Here is a 23,149-nt window from a genome sequence, read left to right on the forward strand (position 1 = left end):
TGTGTGTACCTGCAGGGCCTGCTCTGCGTCCTGCCCGGCGGTCTCAGACAGTCTCTCAGTGCTCTGTGTGCGGTGGCTGGTGACCAGGCTGCTCTCTCTCAGCAGAGTCACGTCTCTCTCCAGCTGCAGCAGACGCATTGTGGCGTTACTCAGACGCAGCTCTGACTCCGCCGTCTCCGACTCCACCTATAAACACACAAACCCATGTTAGCATGTATTCAGGCACAGACGCAAACACACATACACGTATTGTTCTTCTATCCTCGTGGGGACCTAAAATGAATTTCCATTCAAAATTCTATTTTCCCTAAACCTAACCCTTACCATAAGCCTAACCCTAACACTAACCTTAACCCGTAACCTTAAACCTAACCCTAAACTTAACTCGTAAGCTTAAAATAGCCTTTGTCCTCATGGGGACGTGGGAATTTTCTTTGTTTTACTATCCTTGTGAGGGACTTTTGGGAATTTTAGGTCCCAACAGTAGAAGAACCAACCAACACACACACACACACACCACACACAATACACACTTTTAGAGACCTTGCATGGAATGTGTATTTATACAAATCTCCCAAATTTTAGACACAATTGAAGCCCTGGTCACAGGTGACTTACAGACGTGATGAGGTCAAGTGTTCCCCTGGTGTTGTTGTAGACCTGCTTGACGGCATTGATGGCAGAATTCTGAGCACGCTCAGTTGTATCCAGAGCCTCCTTCACCAGGGCAGCTGTCTCCTTCACCTCAGACGCCTCCTGACTGAGAGACAGAGAGGAGATTGTATGTGAGTGTGTGTCTTAATGTGGTTCAAGTGTGTGTGCATTCATTAGTGTGTGTGTGAGAGACAGTGTGTGTGAGGCTGTGTGTGTGTGTGTGTGGGCGTCTGTGTGTGTTTGTGTGCATGTGTTTGTGTGTGTGTGCATGAATTCATGCATGCGTGCATCTTACCTGGCGGTGCGAGCCTCCTCCAGCAGCCTCTCTGCAGTGTGTATGTCGTTGGAACTCTGACTGAGGATGTCCTCCACGCTGGTGAGGGTTCCCACCCTGTCTCTAATCTCCTTGGTCAGAGCCTCCAGCTGCCCGGGCGACGTGGGCATCTTCAGGGCCAACACCTCGTTCGACACCGCTTCGATTACCTCCACGTTGGCACGGTCGTCTGTCACCATGGAAACAGAGCTAATTAGACTCAGAGAGCCAATTAGACTCAGAGAGCCATACACAGGTCACAATCAATTCGAATCACAATCATAACCAATCACTCACATGGGGAAAGAAGAACTGGAGCCCTGATTGTCTATGAATCAGTGATAATTTAGTTAGTCTGTACAGTACGTTGCAAGATTGAGGCCTGGTCTTTGGGAAAATGTTTGTATACTCACTAGTGAGTAGGTCTCGTATCTCCTTGATGAGGCTGCGGAGCTGCTCGTTGGTGTGCTCCACTCTATCTCGGCTCTGGTTGGACTTCAGCAGCACCTCCCGAGCACTCAGCTTGGCCTCGTCCGCATGCACCTTCACTTCCCACACCTAGAGGGCGCCACAGGACACGTTAACTCAAACACAGTAAGGTAAACACTCCTCAACGCTTGTGCCGGAGCAAGCAGATATTCTATCTTTAATTACTATGATGATAATGTAAGATGACCTGACTACATTCATGTAGGGCTGAATCATAACTAAACAACAGTTGTACTACACAAAGTTATATGCATGAATCTCAAGTCAGGATTCGGCCCAGAGTGTAAAAAAACTACAGTTCCCACCATTCTAGAGAGCTTATCTACTTCCTGCATGGTGGACAGGATTTCCTGGTCGAAGTCCTTGGCTGTTTTCAGAGTGCTTTGTGTCTGTGTGACCAGACCGTCACACCCGTCTCCACCACAGCGATGGGTGCCGTCCTCCGACACACACCCCACCCCTCCACAGGGTGACGCAGCACACCCCTCCTCCCCACCAGCCGCTCCACATGTCTGCACAGAGAGAAAACACACCAATCGGGTTAGAGCACTAGAAAACCAGGGACCAATCAAAAAGCATTGTGGTGAAGAAGTGCGATGATAATTGACTACTGATTTAAAAAAAAAATTGTTAACCTTTATTTAGGTCAGACTTACCTGCTTGCTGAGCTCTGATAGGTCAAGAGTGTCCAGCTCCGTGGTAAGCCTCTCCAGTCTCTCTGTGTGTTTCTGTTGTCTGAGGTCAAACTCCGCCTGGTTCTGGCTCAGTCTGGCCTCCGCTTCGCGCCGTAGTGTAGCCGACTGTTCCAAAGTGTTGTCGGGGTAACTGGTGGTCTGATTGACACGGATCTCCGCCCTCTTAGACTCCAAGTGGGCATCGGTGATGGTGTCCATCGCTCCTGCCATACACAAATAAAACACACACAAACAGGGGTGTGTCAGAACTAGTAATGATGTCACGCATACTGTACCCCCTCTCTCACCCTCTGCCCCTTTCTCTCTCCTCTCTCACCCTCTATGTTAGAGTTCTTCACAGTCTTTATGTGGTCTCCAATGTCTTTGACTGTTCTCTCTAGCTCTCGGGCCTGCTCTCTCAGTGTGTCCAGACTGGCCTCGGTGTAGTTGGCATTTACAACGAGACGGGACAGGGAATCTTCTGAGACGTTCAGCCTCTCGTTCAGGTCTGCCACCATCTCACTGTTGCAGACGCGCGCACACACACACAAAATAACATTTTCAATAGAGTTGACATGGACTGATCATAACATCAAGTATACAAACAGAACCCTTGGTGCTGTGTGTTTCAATGTGTAAATGTGTGTGCGCAAGCGCACGTGTTTGTGTGTACATACGTGACCTGCTGCATCATCTGTTGTACATCTTCCATCTTCTGTATAGCAGGGTTGTTCTCTACTATCCCACTGATAGCATTAGCACTCATCTCCAGACTGCTAACGGTGTCTGTGTACGGCGCCGTCACCCCGTTGGTCTGGAGCTCTGTCACATGATCCTTCAAACGCTGCGTCTGGTTGGTCAGTTCCCCTACCACGCCGTCCCACTCGCCGAAGCACTGGTGGCATCGTTGGCAGGCGGGGAACTCCCCATGGAACCCTCTGGCACACTGGTTACACCGGGGTCCAGACACACCCTCCACACACACACACTGGCCGGACGAACGGTGGCACTGCTCGCTGGCGATGCCACGCAGGTCACAGTCACACGCTGGAGGGTGAGGGAGAGCGAGAGAAAGAGGAACAGGAAAGAGAGAAAAGGGTTAAACACACACACATACCTATACTTGACTTGAGGTGAAAACAGTGGTGATGACGGAAAGGAAATGAGGGTACAAGGAAATTAACTCATAGTAATATGAGAAGAGGTCTGTGCCCTTTAAAACACCCCCTAGGATAACAGAGGTACTGAACATTGATATTATTAACGGCTCAACAGTCCTGCGCTGAGAGTAAATGAACGCACAGGTAGCCTTGACCTCTAAACTCTATTCCCCTTTTGACCCCTCAGTCTGAAGCACAGCAGAGACAAGCCCTCTAACCTCTAAAGTGGAGGAGAGGAGAAGGAGAGAAATAGAGTGATGGAGAACAGGAAAGGGCGAATATAAGCGGTTAGCACCCATTGAAGAGGGTGATTGATGCACCAAACAAAAAGACGGATTCAACATACAATTATAAAGCAACCAGCTGCAATAGGATTGTGAGTTTGCTCAACATTTGGTGTACAAACTACTAAGAACACCTGCTCTTCCCATGATATAGACTGACTATGATCCCTTATTGAAGTCACTTGTTCAATCCACTTCAATCAGTGTAGATGAAGGGGAGGAGACAGGTTTAAGAAGGATTTTTAAGCCTTGGATTGTGTATGTGTGCCATTCAGAGGGTTAATGGGCAAGACGCAATATTTATGTGCCTTTGAACAGGGTGTGGTAGTATGTGCCGGACGCACCGGGTTGTACCAAGAACTGCAACCGTGCTGGGTTTTTCACACTCAAAAGTATCCCGTGTGTATCAAGAACGGTCCACCAACCAAAAGACATCAAGCCAACTTGACACAACTGTGGGAAGCATTGGAGTCAATATGGGCCAGCATCTCTGTGAAACACTTTCAACACCTTGTAGAGTCCATGTCCATTGAGGCTGTTCCGAACAGGTAACACGATAATCACAGCCACATGCGTGGCATCTTAATTCACACACACAGACTCCGTCGTCAAGCCTGTCACTTTACCGCTGACCTCTTAAATCAGACCATGACATGATCTACTTAACCCAGACATGGTGTCAATCAAACATTTCTCTCTTTATCTCTCTCTTTCAAACACACACACACACTCATACACATTCACACACATGCCTGCTGTATACACACAGTGCGCTGAGAGGGCGAGGACAGCGACAGGAGGTCAGACTAACTTTACAGGCAGTTTGGGAATACTGCAAGAATTCCTAAACCATAGGAATAAGATCACGACTAAGACAGGATTCCTCTGATTTCTGGAACATCTGGCTCTGATTCTCACACGAACCAAGGAGTTATTCCCAGATATTCACTCTCAAAATCTCCCTCCCTCCCTCCCTCCCTCACTGTCTCTCTGAGGGTGTGCCAACTTCTATGAGATATACATTTCTCCAGATGCAGTGATTGATGGAAACTGGCCTGTTTGTCAGTCAGTTGTTCAGTAGACAATAAACCATGTAGAGATGTAGACAGGGAGGAGTAATTTAGAGCCAACTAACACCACACTGGTGACACACATGCACACACTGACACAAGGACAGACATATGCACGAATGCACACATACACACACACTTGCATTTCGCTACACTTGCATTTCGCTACACTTGCATTTCGCTACACTTGCATTAACATCTGCTAACCATGTGTATGTGACAAATAAAATTTGACTTGATTTGAAACACACAAACAAACACACAGAGACGGACACATTCTCTTGGAAATTCAGTACTGAGAGAGATGGTCATTTCTTCCAACAATCCTCTTTATTTAATATCGATTAATTATTGCAATAATGAGGCTGGTCGACCCCCCACCCTTGAGTGTTTGGACCGAGTAACCTAACCTTTACACAAATGCAGAATACTATATACAGCTGAAGTCGGAAGTTTACATACCCCTTAACCAAATATATTTAAACTCAGTTTTTCACAATTCCTGACATTTAATCCTAGTAAAAATCCCCTGTCTTAGGTCAGTTAGGATCACCATTTTATTCTAAGAATGTGAAATGTCAGAATAATAGTACAGAGAATAATTTATTTCAGCTTTTATTTCTTTCATCACATTCCCAGTGGGTCAGAAGTTTACATACACTCAATTAGTATTTGGTAGCATTGCTTTTAAATTGTTTAACTTAGGTCAAACGTTTCGTGTAGCCTTCCACAAGCTTCCCACAATAAGTTGGGTGACTTTTGGCCCATTCCTCCTGATAGAGCTGGTGTAACTGAGTCAGGTTTGTAGGCCTCCTTGCTCACACACGCTTTTTCAGTTCTGCCCACAAATGTTCTATAGGATTGAGGTCAGGGCTTTGTGATGGCCACTCCAATACCTTGACTTTGTTATGCTTAAGCCATTTTGCCACAACTTTGGAAGTATGCTTGGGGATTATTGTCCATTTGGAAGACCCATTTGTGACCAAGCTTTAACTTCCTGACTGATGTCTTGAGATGTTGCTTCAATATTTCCACATAATTTTCCATCCTCATGATGCCATCTGTTTGGTGAAGTGTACCAGTCCCTCCTGCAGCAAATCACCCCCACAACATGATGCTGCCACCCCCGTGCTTCACGGTTGGGATGGTGTTCTTCAGCTTGCAAGCTTCCCCCTTTTTCCTCAAAACAAAGCTTTTGGAGCAGTGGCTTCTTCCTTACTGAGCGGTCTTTCAGGTTATGTCGATATAGGACTCGTTTTACCGTGGATATAGATACTTTTGTACCGGTTTCCTCCAGCAATGTCACACAGTCCTTTGCTGTTGTTCTGGGATTTATTTGCACTTTTCGCACCAAAGTACATTCATCTCTAGGAGACAGAACGCGTCTCCTTCCTGAGCGGTATGACGGCTGCGTGGTCCCATGGTGTTTATACTTGCGTACTATTGTTTGTACAGATGAACATGGTACCTTCAGGCGTTTGGAATGAAGGATGAACCAGACTTTTGGAGGTATACAATTTTTTTTCTGAGGTCTTGGCTGATTTCTTTTGATTTTCCCATAATGTCAAGCAAAGAGGCACTGAGTTTGAAGAGAGGCCTTGAAATACATCCAGAGGTACGAGTTTTAATGACTCCAACCTAAGTGTATGTAAACTTCCGACTTCAACTGTATGGCTGACTCTAACAATGCTCAGTCATGGTTGGTTCAACCCCCCTCATGCAGACCAAGGAGCATCATAAGCCACTCTGGGTTCATCCTGTCGTTATCTGCACGTGGGTTGTCGTCTTAACCCCACCCTGACTTCGTTTCCCAGATGCAAGGAGGATTTTGAGACAATGCGGGATTGTTCTACTCCTAAACTATCTCTAGTTAAACACATTCTTGTCTATGTAATGCAGTCTTTAACCCATTTGTCAGCTCAAGCCATCTCCAGTAACCATACGCCCACATTAGCTGCAGGGAACTAGAGTGAAGCCCATGAAAACACAGACACTAAGAGGACAGAAATATCCTCCTATCTATTAAGCATTAATTGCTAACTATTAATATCAAACAAAATCAGGTAAATATGTAATTGTTCTATCACAACATGCGTACACACAATGTTAAAACAACACGGACGCATGAAAGCCAATTCAATATCTCCAGAGACATCCACTCTGCTGGAGTCTGATAACACACACACAAACACATACTGTACACACACATTGTGAGAAAACTGTAATGCTACAAAAAAATATATAAAACCCGGCTTCCAGCCCAGTCACTCAGGGGAACCACCGGTCAAGAGAACGAGACCGTGAGAGACTGTTTACTCAAACTCTAAGAGACAGATTCAAAACACACAGAGCCCCTCTCTAAGAGTGTTTCTCCAGACCCCAGTAAATTCAGAAGGAGACACACTTGGAGAGGAAGCAATGACGCACTGAGATACTCTGTTGCACATGTTTCAGCCCCATGATGCACACAAGTTTAAGGCAGTCATGGGAACGAATCCACACACATGCTTTGTACTTTCTACTGCTCCTCATAATCCCAGCCAGAGATACTTACCTTGACATTTGACCTCGGGATCTCCCCAGAACTTATCTCGGCATTCGTTGCATTTTCTTCCCCCGAAACCTGGCCTGCATGAGCACTGCCCCGACAGCTAGAAAACACACACCACAACACGTCAGCATTATGAACATGCAATATACACTGAGTGTACAAAACATTAAGAACACCTAATATTGAGTTGCCCCCCCAGCTTCAATTCGTTGGGCATGGACTCTACAAGGTGTTGAAAGCGTTCCACAGAGATGCTGGCCCATGCGGACTCCAATGCTTCCCACAGTTGTGTCAAGTTGGCTGGATGTCCTTTGGTTGGTGAACCATTCTTGATACACACAGGAAACTGTTGAGTGTTAAAACCCAGCAGCGTTGCAGTTCTTTGAACAAACCGGTGCGCCTGGCACATACTACCACACCCTGTTCAAAGGCACTGAAATATTTTGTCTTGCCCATTCACCCTCTGAATGGCACACATACACAATCCATGTTTCAATTGTCTCAAGGCTTAAAAATCCATATTTAACCTGTCTCCTCCCTTTCATCTACACTGATTGAAGTGACTTTAACAAGTGACATCAATAAGGGATCCTAGCTTTCACCTGGTCAGCCTATGTCATGGAAAGAGCATAATGTTTTGTAAACTCAGTGTACCATCTCTAAGTTAGAGGAGGGTCTCCTTGCTACACACTGTACAATGGACAGTGGCCTGTATTGTATACAGGGGCCTCCCACTCCTCTTTCTATTCTGGTTAGAGCCTGTTTGCGCTGCTCTGTGAAGGGAGTAGTACACAGCGTTGTACAAGATCTTCAGTTTCTTGGCAATTTCCCGCATGGAATACCCTTCATTACTCAGAACAAGAATAGACTGACGAGTTTCAGAAGAAAGGTCTTTGTTTCTGGCCATTTTGAGCCTGAAATCAAACCCACAAATGCTGATGCTCCAGATACTCAACTAGTCTAAAGGAGGCCAGTTTTATTGCTTCTTTAAATCAGTACAACAGTTTTCAGCTGTGCTAACATAATTGCAAAAGGGTTTTCTAAAGATCAATTCAACTTTTAAAATGCTAAACTTGGATTAACACAACGCGCCATTGGAACACAGGAGTGATGGTTGCTGATAATGGGTCTCTGTACGCCTATGTAGATATTCCATAAAAAATCTGCCGTTTCTAGCTACAATACAACATTAACAATGTCTACACTGTATTTCTGATCAATTGTATGTTATTTTAATGGACAAAAATGTGCTTTTCTTTTAAAAACAAGGACATTTCTAAGTGACCCCAGACTTTTGAATGGTAGTGTATATACCGGTAGTGTATGTATGTGTGTGTATATATATTATATATTTACCCCCTATCCCTACCCCAATTGGAGCAAACTAGTGAACAACAACACTTAGGCCTGTATTTCCAGCTTATACATACTATATTTTATGGACACAATCTATTTTACAATAGTTATATTTTGTTTGTTTGTACTGCTGCCCTTCCTCTACCCTCAACCTCTCCATCTATTACTGATGTCCTTCCTCTACCCTCAACCTCTCCCATCTATTACTGATGTCCATCCTCTACCCTCAACCTCTCCCATCTATTTCTGATGTCCATCCTCTACCATCTCTTTCTGATGTCCATCCTCTACCCTCAACCTCTCCCATCTCTTTCTGATGTCCATCCTCTACCCTCAACCATCTCTTTCTGATGTCCATCCTCTACCCTCAACCTCTCCCATCTCTTTCTGATGTCCATCCTCTACCCTCAACCTCTCCCATCTCTTTCTGATGTCCATCCTCTACCCTCAACCTCTCCCATCTCTTTCTGATGTCCATCCTCTACCCTCAACCTCTCCCATCTCTTTCTGATGTCCATCCTCTACCCTCAACCTCTCCCATCTCTTTCTGATGTCCATCCGGTTGGATTTCTATTTGCCATATCTTTCAAACTGTGCTCTTTCACAAAAGTTATTAACCTATATACATTTTACGGGCACAGTATGTTTGACATTAGTTATCTTGTTTTTATTAGTCCCAACATTCAGCTCCATTCAACCCCTCCCATCTATCTCTTAACACCAAAATCTGCAGAGCTGGGAAGGTTGTATCCACATTAAAAATAACATTTGAATTTGCCAACATTTCTAAAAAAAAACTGTTTTCACTTTGTCATTATGGGGTATGGTGTAGATTGATAAGGGGTTTTATTTTATTTAATACATTTTAAACTTAGGCCGTAACGTAACAAATTGTGGAAAAAGTCAAGGGGTCTGATTACTTTCCGAATGCACTGTATGTTTTTGCATGTGAATTGATTAATTCATATTATGCTACACAAATATAAATAGCATACATTTTTCTAACCTTATCCAATCTGTTACTTGGATATATTGCACCCATTACTGAAAATGTTGTTCATGTTTCGATGCTTTAGCTCAGGGATCATCAACTACATTTAGCTGAGGGATGATTTGGTCAGGGAGCCGGAGCATAATTACAAATCATTTGTAGACTGCAAATTGACAGCAAGAAGCCCAAACAGATATAATATTTTACTATTATAAAATAGTGGGGGGATTATTTAAGATACTATTTGAAGATGTCGGGTTTCAGATGTTTTCAGAAGATGGCCAGGCCCTGCTGTCCTAGTTTCAGGAGGAAGCTGGTTACACCATTGGGTTGCCAGGACAGAGAAGAGTTGACTGGGCTGAGTAGGAGCTGCAGCCCCCCCCCCCACCCCCCCTCCCCCTTAGTAGTGGGAGGGCCAAGAGACCAGAGGTGGCAGAACGGAGTACTCGGGTTTGGGTGTAGGGTTCGAGCATAGCCTGAAGGTAGAGAGGGGCAGTTCCTCTTGCTGCCACGTATCATGGTCTTGTAGTGGATGCGAGCTTCAACTGGAAGCCAGTGGAGTTTACGGCAGAGCAGGGTGATATGGGAGAACTTGGGGAGGTTTTCAAACAGGCAGGCTGCTGCGTTCTGTATAAGTTGCAGCGGTTTGATAGCACATGTAACTAGGGCTTGTGCTCATTTTTTTCTGATTAGAAAGCACACAATTTTCCTGGTTGGGAAACACTTACTGTCAGCAGGAGTAGTGTGTTTACTGGCTGAGTTCCATAGAGGAAGGAAGGCTTAGAATACACTTTGGAGTTACTAAACAAACATTCCACTCAGAGACAGAGAGAGAAACTCCATCAACCATTTATGTGCTAAGAACAGGAGAGAGCTAGACCCAATAGTAATTCATTATTATTTTGTAATACAGACATGTTTTTTTTGTGCTGGAAACACCCAGGACTGTATTCACAAATAGTTTCAGAATAGGAGTGCTGATATAGGATCAGATTTCCCTTTTAGATTATACTGAAAAAGATTAAATGGTCAGAAGGATCTGATCCTAGGTCAGCACTCCTACTCTGAGACTTTTCCCCATGATGTCAAGCAAAGAGGCACTGAGTTTGAAGGTAGGCCTCGAAAAACATCCACAAGTACGCCTCCAATTGACTCAAACAATGTCAATTAGGCTATCAGAAGCTTCTAGAGCCATTACATAATTTTCTGGAATTTTCCAAGCTCTTTAAAGGCACAGTCAACTTAGTGTATGTAAACGTATAACCCACTGGAATTGTGATACAGTGAATTATAAGTGAAATAATCTGTCTGTAAACAATTGCCAAAACTATAGTTTGTTAAAAAGAAATTTGTGGAGTGGGTGAAAAACGAGTTTTAATGACTCCAACCTAAGTGTATGTAAACTTCCGACTTCAACTGTATATATACACTACCGGTATATACACTACCGTTGAAAAGTTTGGGGTCGAAAAGGTCGAAGAAATGTCCTTGCTCTTCGACCTTTGCCTCTCCTGAGTCCGTACGGGAGTTGCAGCAATGAGACAAGACTGTAGCTACCAATTAGATACCACGGAATTGGGGGGAAAAAGGGGTAAAAGTACAACAACAAAAATTTAAGGCACACTTAACCAGCATTCTGCAGCGAAACGCCATCCCATCTGGTTTGGGCTTTGTGGGACTATCATTTGTTTTTCAACAGGACAATAACCCAACACACCTCCAGGCTGTCTAAGGGCTATTTTACCAAGAAGGACAGTGATGGAGTGCTGCATCAGATGACCTGGCCTCCACAATCCCCCAACCTCAACACAATTGAGATGGTTTGGGATGAGTCAGACCGCAGAGTGAAGGAAAAGCAGCCAACAAGTCCTCCGCCTATGTGCAAACTCCTTCAAGACTGTTGGAAAATCATTCCAGGTGAAGCTGGTTAAGAGAATGCCAAGAGTGTGCAAAGCTGTCATCAAGGCAAAGGGTGGCTATTTGAAGTATCTAAAATATATTTTGATTTGTTAAACACTTTTTTGGTTACTACATGATTCCATATGTGTTATTTAATAGTTTTGATGTTTTCACTATTATTCTACAATGTAGAAAATAGTAAAAAGAAAGAAAAACCCTTGAATGAGTAGGTGTTTTTGACCGGTAGTGTAAAAAAAAAATATGGGGGATTGGAAAAGATGCAGACAATTACATTGAAGCTACAATCTATCTGCATATCAAAGTTGATCTACCAACATTTTTTTTTTTACAAAAAAATAAATAAATACAAGGTCCCACAGTTGACAGTGCATGTCAGAGCAAAAACCAAACCATGACGTCGAAGTAATTCTCCGTAGAGCTCCGAGACAGGATTGTATCGAAGCACAGATCTGGGGAAGGGTACCAAAAAAATTATACAGTATTGAACGTCCCCAAGAACACAGAGGCCTCCATAATTCTTAAATGGAAGAAGTTTGGAACCACCAAGATTCTTCCTAGATCTGGCCGCCCAGCCAAAACGAGCAATCGGGGGAGAAGGGCCTTGGTCAGGGAAGTGACCAAGAACCCGATGGTCACTCTGACAGAGCTCCAGAGTTCCTCTGTGGAGATGGGAGAACCTTCTAGAAGAACAACCATCTCTGCAGCACTCCACCAAATCAGGCCTTTATGGTAGAGTGGCCAGACGGAAGCCACTTCTCAGTAAAAGGCACATGACAGCCTGCTTGGAGTTTGCCAAAAGGCACCTAAAGGACACTCAGACCATGAGAAACAAGATTCTCTGGTCTGATGAAACCAAGACTGAAATCTTTGGGCTGAATGCCAAGCGTCGCGTCTGGAGGAAACCTGGCACTATCCCTACATTGAAGCATGGTGGTGACAGCATCATGCAGTGGGGATGTTTTTCAGCGGCAGTGACTGGGAAACTAGACAGGATCGAGGAAAAGATGAATGGAGCAAAGAACAGAGAGATTCATGATTAGAGCCTGCTACAGAGCGCTCAGGACCTCAGACTTGGGAAAAGGTTCACCTTCCAACAGAACAACCAACTAACCCTAAACGCACAGCCAATACAACGCAGGAGTGGCTTTGGTACAAGTCTCTGAATGTCCTTGAGTGGCTCGGCCAGAGCCCGGACTTGGACCCGATCAAACATCTCTGGAGAGATCTGAAAATAGCTGTGCAGCAGTGTTCCCCATCCAACCTGACAGAGCTTGAGAGGATCTGCAGAGAAGAATGGGAGAAACTCCCCAAATACAGGTGTGCCAAGCTTGTAGCGTTGAACCCAAGAAGACTTGAGGCTGTAATCGCTGCCAAAGGTGCTTCAACAAACTACTATTTAAATGTGATATTTCCACCTTTTCTTTAAAATAAATGTGCAAAAATGTCTAAAAACCTGTTTTGTTTTGTCATTATGGGGTATGGTGTGCAGATTGATGAGGGGGGAAAAAATGTCATCCATTTTAGAATAAGGCCGTAACGTAACAAAATGTTGAAAAAGTCACGGGGTCTGAATAGTTTCCGAATGTACTGTAGATATTGAAACAACCAATTCCCCAAAAATATACCTGCAATAGATCATGCTATGATAATGACGGGCGTAGTTTTAGTTCAACTCTGGTTATTAACACCAACGCTGGGGGTCTTTCACCAATGAGTGTTATTTTAACACTTACAGAGTTAATTTAACACCTGAATCAACACTAGAAATGTTACACTGAAAATCAACGCTAGGTAACACTGGCCAATTTGCTAGGTATAGATGGGTTGGGTGACTACACGGGGTGCGGGTGTTGTTTTGGAAGGATGGGGTAAAGGTGTGGTCGGTTGTGGCCCTCACCTCGTTGCACGACGTCCCAAAGGAGTGGGTTTGGTCACAGTCACAGGTCTGACAGCCCTGTCCGCTTCCTATGTTGAACGTATCAGGGGCACAGCGGTCACAGTTCTGGCCAATCACGTTAGGCCGGCAGGGACACTGGCCAGTCTGCAGGTCACAGTGACACTCCCCCGGGGACGGACATGCCTCCGACGTCGTGCCCACTGAATCACACATACACCCTATAGACAGAGAAAGACAGTTACACACACACCCACACAAACACTACATATATATACACACATACTGTCTAATTGTACTCACTCCTGCAACTCTGGGTGGCGGCGTTGCCGTAGTAACCCAGCTTGCAGCGCTGGCAGCCATAGCCCTCGGTATGGTGCAGGCATTTGAGGCAGACGCCTGTGCGAGCGTCGCAGGACCCCGGGTCCAGCTGGTCGATGTTGTCGTTACACTGGCAGGGCAGACAGCGCCCGGTGGGCACCTGGGGGTTACCATAGTGACCTGGGGCACACTCGTCACACCTGGCTCCTACGGAAGGGAAGGAAAGGTCAATTCCGAACTGTTGACACACACACACCACACACACACACACACACACACACACACACACACACACACACACACACACACACACACACCTACAGTTATAGATCTGTAAGGAAGCAGAACTGTTCATAGGCTGCAGTGTTTAGTATAGCGCCGTCATGGCACAGTTGTAAACACTTATAAAACAGTCGTAAACAGTCATAAACATTTACAGGCAATGGACTGGCTTCCTGTTACAGTGAAAGAAGTATCTGTGGGGTTTGCCACACACTCACTGTCCCTGTAGTTACTACCTGCCCATTATGACCAGGAGCAGAGGGGATTCAGCTAGCTCTGTCATTTAAGGGAAAATGTGTACTAGGACTGGGAGAACAACGTGTGACGTGGTGTGTGTGTGTGTGTATCTAACCTCTGTATCCAGGGCTGCAGACACAGACCAGCCGGTAGTTGTTGGCGGTCTGGTAGCAGCCGTTTGCATACTGGCGTCCGCTCCCCGGCCCGTCTGGACACATGCAGGGGCGGCAGTGACCCCCCAAACCCAACACTGGGTCACCATGGTAACCATCCAGACACCTGTAGGTACGGGGTAAGACATGATAAGAGGCACGGAAAACACTCACATACACACAAACACGGTTGGTACTGATAAGAGGAAGCATGACAGTGAAATATGCAGTTGTGCCCTACACTGGTTTGGTGTGCGGTATATTAGCTAGCTATTATTTTTTATAATGGTATAATTTCACACAGTACCTTTCACACATGTGCCCGGTGGTGAAGGCGCGGCAGCCCTGGCACTCCCCAGTCTGATGGTGGCAGATGTCGCTGTTGCCGTTGCACTGGCAGGGCCGGCATTGAGGGAAGCCCCAGTAGCCTGGCAGGCAGTGGGCACACTGACGCCCTGATGCCCCTGGCACACACTCACACTGACCTGTGGCCTCGTGGCAGAAAGCGTTCACAGAACCCACAGGATTACACTCACAGGCTGGGGAGAGAGGAGGGAGAGGAGGGAGGGAATAACAGGGAGAGGGGAAGGAGGGGTGGAGGAAAGAAGAAGAAGAGTGGGAAAGGGATATAAAATACCACACAAGTTGGAATCTCAACCCCAGTCTCAACATAACCCTCCCCCTGACCTTTAACCTCTGACCCCATGCTTGTCTGTCACTCACGTCTGCATCCTGAGGTGCTGAACAGGAAGGTGGCGGGGGCACAGCGGTCACAGTTCCTGCCCGCCATGTTGGGCCGACACCGGCACTGCCCGCCTCTGGGGTCGCACACCGCACTGAGCGAGCCCTGGGAGTCACACTGGCACGCTAGAGAGGAGAAGGAGAACAGGGGGGAAGGGGAGAGGGAGAGTGTAAAAGAGGGGGGAAAGATAGGGGAGGGGAGAAGCGGGAGAGAGAGCGGGAGAGATAGAAAGACAGCGAGAGAGATAGAGAGGAACGCAGCAATGTGAGTTGTTGTTGTTGCTGTATGAGTATTATGAATGATTCAGGAAGCAAATTATTGTTTACTAATGATAAACAGAGACAGACTCACTGTAAAACATGCACTCTCACACACAAACATACAGACTACCCCCCCCCCTTCAATCGAACCCTACACACACACACAGCCCCGTTTCCTACCCATAGCCCCCTGGTGTAGCAGGGCAGACACACTGAAGATGTAGTCGTTGCAGATGTCCGTCATGGGGCTCTTGACGACGCTCTGGCTGCTCTCCAGACAGCGGTACCTCTGGAACGTATCCCACGCCTCCTCGCCCTGAGAACCCTCAAACAACTCCAGCTCACGCACCCGCGGAATCAACACCAACTAGAGGGAGAGAGAGGGGAGGAGGGAGGGAGAGAGGGAGAAGGGAAGGGTAGGAGGAGATAAGTAAGAGATGGATACAGACAGAGGGCTTGTCGTAGAGATACTACAAGTCTGTTATTCCACACTACATTGACTATAACATGACTACTATAGGGATGTTTTCCATACTGACTCGTGTGTGTGTCTGTCTGTGTGTTAGCGGAAACTACAGTTTATCAGACTGTATGGAGCGTGGTCTGCGACTGTTACTCACGGAGTCGATGAGTGTGTAGGGGCTTTGGACGTCACCGAGAGAGGAGTAGAGAGGCAGACTGAGACGCAGGGTGTAGTTCCGTCCCTTGTCCAGACACACAGGTCTCGGGAGCACCACATGTCTGAAACACACACACACACACACACACAGAGGAAAGTAAGGTGTACGGTTGGAACGACGGTAGAGGTGGTGTGTGGGTGTGTGTTTGCGCGTGTAAAGATGGTGTATGAAGGTGGAAGTAAGGGTGTATTGTAGGGACTAGGGAGGAGATGTGTGCCACTTGGGTGCCTACCTGGATCCTGGAGGAAGAGACACCGACTGCTGATCTCCTCCTGGTAGCGTGTTTTCACATGGACTGGCTGGCTGCCCCACTCTCATTGAGGACGGACGTATCACTCTGATCTCCACCTGCTCCCACTGCTCCGGCAACTACAGCAACACACACACACCACACACGCAATATCACACATTGCAGACAGTAGAGAAAACTGTGTGTAAGTATGTGTGTGTTTGCATGTTCGTATGCGTGTGTGTGTGTGTGTGTGTGTGTCCGTGTGTTTTAACCTGTGGTTCATAGCGGATCAGCATGTCGTAGTCCATGGAGTCAGGTAGGTTGTTGATGTGGAACTCCAGGTGGGCTCCCTCGGGTACGTTGACAAACCCCGGCCCTGTCCAGGTAGGACTACGGTTCAGAGGATAGGGCCTGGGAACCACCTTCACACCCTGAGAGAGAGATACCACCAATTTAGAAAGACAGAGAGATTGAAAGCAAGAGGTCAACACACACACGCACACTCACAGGGCCGTGCTTGGCGTCCTCAGCCTCGTAGGTGTAGTGGTCCAGGGCGATGAAGTAGTATCCTGACTCCACCTGGTCACAACGCCTCCCATACATGTGTTCTCGACACTGACACTGGCCTGATATCGGAGAACAACTAGAGGTGGAGGGAGAGAGAGCGGGAGGAAGAGCGAGAGGGGACAATAGGGAGAGAGATGAAATAGGGAGAGCAACAGAATGAGAAACGGATTGTTCGTAAATATCCAATACCTACAGATACATTTCCGCAACCATGCATTTTCGGGCGCGGTGGAATTAGGAAGAGTAGTTGTGCTGTGACTGGATCATATGAGTAGAGACATGATGTGATTGGTTAAAACATACTCATTGTTGACGGCTCCGCCCTGGTCGCAGTCACATGGTCTGCAGCCGTCCATGTCATTACTCAGCCCCCAGTGATGCGGCTGCAGGAACAAATGAATAGAGTTATAAACACACACACACACTGCAGACACACAGTGACGTGGTCGGTAAGTCCCTCACCAGACACTGGTCACAGTTCCTGCCGGTGACGAGGCGTTTGCAGAAGCAGTTTCCTGTGTCCATGTCACATGGGCTTCCTCCAGGCAGCGTGCCCAGAGGGTTACAGGTACACTCTGCCAAAAACACACATCAAATAAATAATGAGAGACAAAAAGATAGGTGTGTGTGTGTGTGTGTGTGTGTGTGTGTGTGTGTGTGTGTGTGTGTGTGTGTGTGTGTGTGTGTGTGTGTGTGTGTGTGTGTGTGTGTGTGTGTGTGTGTGTGTGTGTGTATTAGACTCACGCAGGCAGCCGTTTGGTCCCTGCCCCAGGCCGTAGTGTCCCTGCCTACAGTGGTCGCAGCGCTCTCCCTCCACACTGGTCTTACAGCGACACTGTCCTGCTATCAGACCAGCAGACACGTCTGTCCTGCCGTCACACACACCACCCTGAAGGGAGCCCGCCGGGTCACAGCTACACGCTACAGACAGAGGGAGAGGGAGGGAGGTGAGTGAGAGAAAAAGACAGGAAGGAATGTGAGGGGACAGGGAGGGTAGGAGGGAGAGTGAGAAACGAGTTGAAGGAGACAGAAAGAGTTTGGGGAGGGTATTGGAGATGGAGAGACGAAGGAGAGCGAGAGAAGAGGACAGAGACTCCAACAGTAAATTCAGACTTTTAAGTTCAGAAACAGAGATCAAAGGGAGAGTTGAAACTTGACAGGTCAGTGGTCAAAGGTGAGGCCAGCAAACTCCTGGCCCTTGTCATAGGTCACAGACAGACAGTAACGTACGTTCGCAGATGTTGGGGTCTCTCAGGTGTCTTTCGGGGTGCTGGTAGTAGAAGGGTCTGCACTGCTCACACTGACGCCCCATGGTCTCGTGTTGACACTCATCACACACTCCTCCACTCACGTTCCCCGTAGACAGATACACAGCCATGTCAAAGTGACATGACCTGGAGTGGTGGTTACACTCGCACACTGGGAGAAGGAGAGAGAGACAGAGAGATAGAGAATGGAGAGGGAGAGAGATAAAGAGATGAACAGGGAGAGAGGCCAGAGAGAGAATATTTGGTCTAAACATATTTTGCACTTCAAAAGACACTATCGACAGGACGGAATGAGGGAGATTCCTGTTGAATAGTTTGATATATCTGGAACGGAATGATCCAGACTGTATATATCTGGCACAGTGTGATCAGTGTGTGTGTGTGTGTGTGTGTAAGTGTCTCACTCTTGCAGGCATTGGTGTTGTGTCCCTCTGCAGGCCTCCAGGGCAGGTCGTTGTAGAAGTCCTTACAGTGCTCACAGTTCAGACCCTCTGTGTTGTGGTTACACATACAGTGACCATGGACCTGGAAACACACACGCATACAGAGAGAGAGAGAGAGAGAGAGAGAGAAACACTAGTGTTTGAGGCGCTAGCACCAAAGACTAGAGGAAAGTAACTTGAGTCATCTCCCTCTTAATGGTCACACAACCTATTAGGAGAATGTGTGTATGTTGTGTGTGTATGTTGTATCGTGTGTGTGTGTGTGTGTGTGCGCGCGCGCGTCTGTTTCACTCACCATGCCCTCTGTGCCTACATGTATCCCATCGACAGGGGAACACTTGGAGGCATGTCCGTAGCAGAAGCAGTTGCCGCGGACGACCATGTCGAAGAGGGCATAATAGTATTTCTCCGTGACCTCGTCTCTGGAGTCCAGCAGGTTGTCACCCAGTGTGTTGAGCTTACTAAACTGGACACGCAGGTTAGTGATCTTCAGCATGTCTACACACACACAATCGGAATAAAGGCAGACTTATTACCAGTCCTAATGCAACGGCCCGTCTAAAACAGCAGTGGTACGTTATAGGAATGTTTCTATGGGTTACTGTGTCTTTATATATTAGGTTCTGGATCTTCTCCAAGCTCATCTCTACGACCTCTGACCCTAAAGATGTGGGATCCTCCTTCTGAAGGCTCCCTACACACACATTCACAACATACTTAACATGAGGGCCCCTCTGTGTAAGTGTGTGTGAGTATGGGTGAGTTTGGGTGTGAATGAGGCCCTAAAGTTTGTGTGTGTGTGTGTGTGTGTGTGTGTGTGTGTGTGTGTGTGTATGTATTTGTGTGTGTAGCTTCTACATGTGAAATTCCATAAGAGATGCCAGGATAACCTGACCTCTATGACAACCGCCACTACTCAGACTTTGGTTTTTACACTTAGAAAATGATTTGTTGCAGTACTAACTGGATCGTATGTAGCTATTGAGATATGCCACCTCTGGCCTGGTGCTGTACTGTTGTTACTTACTCTGTATCCTGGGACTGTAAGGGTCTTCAATCTCAAATGCTGGGTCCAGCACCCTGAATATCACCTGATAGAGAGGGGTAGAGAGGGACAGAGATAGGGATTGTAAAAATGTACGTTTCCTAGGTTATAATTCAATGAGAGACTAACTCTGAAGCATTATGGAGTCACAACGTCTACCCCCTCTCTTGCAAAAGCTCAAAGACCACACAGATGCATACCTCTCCCTCTGTGGATGGCTCTATGTCAGAGTAGCGGGAATCACAGATGATGTCGTCCACTTTGACCATGGGTCCCACGGATATCCCAGGGAAGGCGGACTCACAGTCGTAGCTATAGTAACGGTACACCTGCCACTTCTTCCCAAAATCCATGGAACGCTCGATCACCATGGTAGCCGGACGGAATGTCTATCAATCAAAGAGATCATTCTAATTCGTAACACAGAAATACAACAAATATAAAGGAATAGATTCTTGACCACGTGACCCGAACAGGGAAAACTCTGTGCCCTAATATTATATCACAGAAAGAAAAAAGAGCAAGTGAGAACAAGAATGAAAGAGAGAGGAGAGTCCAGACCAGATCATAGACACATGGAGGGTTCTAAAGGAAGCTGAATAGACTCAATACACTGATGCCAGCAGTACAGAGTATAGTGTTTTACAGCAGCCCTCTCAAGAGACTAGAGAGATTTTCCACATACCTCGAACACAGCTGTGAGTGTGTGTAAGTGTGTGTGTGTGTGTGTTTGTGTGTGGCCACCTTAAAGGTCATGATGAGATGTGTGAAGTGGAACTCAGCTTCCAGGTTCAGTTGAATGGTCACATTCTCCACACCTGCAGCACAGGGAAACAAACACGCAACACACACACTGAGAAAGACATCCCATGACAAACATATCCTCCTTTATGTCAGGAGTTACAGACCCATAAGAACACATTAGTGAGTCTGCCAAAATCTCTGCTAACACACACACAGGAAATTTGACCATGTCAATTGGTCTTTCTACCACACCCATGTGACGAATTGATCCGTTGCTGTGGTAACATGTGCGTAGTGGGATCTCATATGGACTAATGCAGCAGGATAAGGAAATCCCAACCCCTGCTTTTCCGTGTTTCGTCCTTCCTGGTATTCCCAGACCATCTGGGCATCTGGCTGCGGCTCCTTCCATGACTCAACAATGGACACTTTATCCTCCACATCTGTCAGAAGACTCAGCAATGAATAAACAAACCCACTGTGTGTGTGTGTGTGTGTGTGTTTGTGTGTGTGTGTGTGGTTGGTGTGTGTGTGTTCGTGCATGCATGGGCTATGTGAGTTTGTGTTAGTGTTACGACTGTGTGTGTGTGTGTTTGTGTGTGTGGGAAAGGCAGTCCAGTTCCCATGCTCTCAGACAAGAATACCTCAGTCTCTCATTATGTTGCACAGTTGCAAGTATGTGTGCGAGGGAGTGTGTGTGCATGTGTGTATTACAGGGAACAATGTGGTTATGTCGTGTCAGCAGTGTTGATATACAGCTGTTTCTAAAACCTGTTCACTTGAGCGTACCCGTATATCCTCTGCCCTGAAGCCTGCTCTGATTGGCTGAGCTGTGTTGCTCTGTGATCTGCTCTACTCACCGTACCGCCCCCCTGTTCCCATGAGAACACATTTAGCACACACTGACCATTCTCTCACAGCTGGACTTCACCATGACACACACACATTTGTTTTACTATCCTTGTGGGGACCAAACAATTGATTCCCATTCAAAATCCTATTTTCCCTAACCCTAAACCTATTTGTTTATTTGGATTCCCATTAGCTTTTGCAGAAGCAGCAGCTACTCTTCCTGGGTTCTACAAAAAACACAAAACATTACAAATAACAAAACACTGATGGACAAGGACACTAACACTAATTTTAAATACAACGATATACAAACAATACAACAAAGAAATTATAGAAACAATACAACTAAAAAAATGATGTGTGTGTGTTAGTGTGCGTCTATTTGTCCCCTCACAGTCCCCTCAGTTCGATGAGTTGTTGTTTAATACATTTTTAAAGATCATTTTGCTGTTTGTTTTAGTAATTGGAGATGGAAGGGAGTTCCATGCGATCATGGCTCAGAAATAAACTGTGTGTTGCCGTCAATTTGTTTTGGACTTGGGAACTGTGAAGAGCCCCCTGGTGGTATGTCTTGTGGGGTATGCACCTGTACATAGCCCATCTGTAAATAGCCCATCCAACTACCTCATCCCCATACTGTTATTTGTTTCTTTATTTTGCTCCTTTCCACCCCAGTATCTCTACTTGCACATTCATCTTCTGCACATCTACCACTCCAGTGTTTAATTGCTATATTGTAATTATTTTGCCACTATGGCCTATTTATTGCCTTACCTCCCTTTTTACCTCATTTGCACACACTGTATATAGACTTTTTCTATTGTATTATTGACAGCATGTTTGTTTATCCCATGTGTAACTCTGTTGTTGTTTATGTCGCACTGCTTTGCTTTATCTTGGCCAGGTCGCAGTTGTAAATGAGAACTTGTTCTCAACTAACCTACCTGGTTAAATAAAGGTGAAATAAAAATGTTTAAGTATGTTTGGGTGTCTGAGCTGAATGTTATTTAATTATGGAGACAATCTGGAATTTTGGTCACAGTAATATTTCTTATAAAAACTAGAAGAGAAGCAGAGAATCTCTCGTCAATACTGAACCAGGAAGTACTGCCATGCATGTTGTTGACGCTAGCTCTGTATGCGCAGTTAAGGTCAAGGCTTGCTGCATTGTTTTGATCCAGCCGCAGCTTTGCTAGGTCTTTCTTTTTGAAAGTTTGTCTTGCCAGTTTGTCTTGTTCGTTCAAGTTTACCAGCATTTTTCCTGTCAGCGCCTAACGCTTCCCATCCTCTCTTTGCTAGTCCTCCTGGTTTTTACCTTTGCCTGTCCCTGACCCTGAGTCCGCCTGCCATCCTTTTCCTTACCCTGGATGTTCGACCACTGCCTGTCTTGACCTGTCTTTGCCTGCCTCTGTTTGCTACAAGAAACAGGGTTACTTCGACAGTCTGCATCTGGGTCTTACCTTGATCCCTGATAAATATATCTAAAACTAAGACCCGTTTATTATTAAATCACCCATTCTGATACTGACTAACTGCTTATTTAGAATTTCAGTGAGCTCACTTGTTTGGGTGCTGTCATGTAAAGCGTGGAATCATCCGCATACTTAGTCATTATAGCCTCGTGTAAGACCAGTGGGAAATCATCTGTAAAAATAGAGAAGAGTAATGGCCCAAGGCAACTGCCCTGAGGTACACTGCACTGTACATATCTGATCTTAGAGAAGATTATATCGAAGAACACGCTCTGGATTCTATTGGATAATTAACTCTCCAACCATGTGAAGGTAGGTGATGTAAAGCCATAGCAAGTTACTTTTTTATGATCAATAACAAAGGCTGCACTGAAATCTAACAATACAGTTCCAACTATCATCTTATTATTATTATTATCAATTTATTTTAAGCAATCATCTGTCATCGGAGTCAGTGCAGTACAAGTTGAGTGCTCTTCTCTATATGCATGCTGAA

General features: G+C 46.0%; 1 protein-coding gene across 1 annotated transcript in view; it reads right to left on the reverse strand.

The window, feature by feature from the left end:
* Positions 1-23,149, reverse strand: part of LOC129838324 (laminin subunit beta-1-like) — a 34,255-nt gene that overhangs the window by 1,043 nt on the left and 10,063 nt on the right. The window contains exons 4-31 of the mRNA XM_055905241.1: positions 20,330-20,403; positions 19,786-19,974; positions 19,568-19,631; positions 18,836-19,038; positions 18,502-18,622; positions 18,060-18,248; positions 17,574-17,750; positions 17,292-17,404; positions 17,133-17,212; positions 16,770-16,905; positions 16,535-16,693; positions 16,263-16,399; positions 15,971-16,091; positions 15,531-15,717; positions 15,072-15,215; positions 14,656-14,887; positions 14,312-14,475; positions 13,660-13,884; positions 13,360-13,577; positions 7,199-7,295; positions 2,808-3,177; positions 2,468-2,652; positions 2,113-2,354; positions 1,762-1,968; positions 1,381-1,525; positions 950-1,157; positions 619-760; positions 10-186 (exon numbers count right to left, since the gene is read on the reverse strand). Coding sequence (XP_055761216.1) covers positions 10-186; positions 619-760; positions 950-1,157; positions 1,381-1,525; positions 1,762-1,968; positions 2,113-2,354; positions 2,468-2,652; positions 2,808-3,177; positions 7,199-7,295; positions 13,360-13,577; positions 13,660-13,884; positions 14,312-14,475; positions 14,656-14,887; positions 15,072-15,215; positions 15,531-15,717; positions 15,971-16,091; positions 16,263-16,399; positions 16,535-16,693; positions 16,770-16,905; positions 17,133-17,212; positions 17,292-17,404; positions 17,574-17,750; positions 18,060-18,248; positions 18,502-18,622; positions 18,836-19,038; positions 19,568-19,631; positions 19,786-19,974; positions 20,330-20,403 — 4,706 coding nt within the window. The remainder of the gene's footprint in view (positions 1-9; positions 187-618; positions 761-949; positions 1,158-1,380; positions 1,526-1,761; positions 1,969-2,112; positions 2,355-2,467; positions 2,653-2,807; positions 3,178-7,198; positions 7,296-13,359; positions 13,578-13,659; positions 13,885-14,311; positions 14,476-14,655; positions 14,888-15,071; positions 15,216-15,530; positions 15,718-15,970; positions 16,092-16,262; positions 16,400-16,534; positions 16,694-16,769; positions 16,906-17,132; positions 17,213-17,291; positions 17,405-17,573; positions 17,751-18,059; positions 18,249-18,501; positions 18,623-18,835; positions 19,039-19,567; positions 19,632-19,785; positions 19,975-20,329; positions 20,404-23,149) is intronic.

This window comes from Salvelinus fontinalis, chromosome 39 (assembly GCF_029448725.1).
Source record: "Salvelinus fontinalis isolate EN_2023a chromosome 39, ASM2944872v1, whole genome shotgun sequence".
Taxonomy (NCBI): Eukaryota; Metazoa; Chordata; class Actinopteri; order Salmoniformes; family Salmonidae; genus Salvelinus; species Salvelinus fontinalis.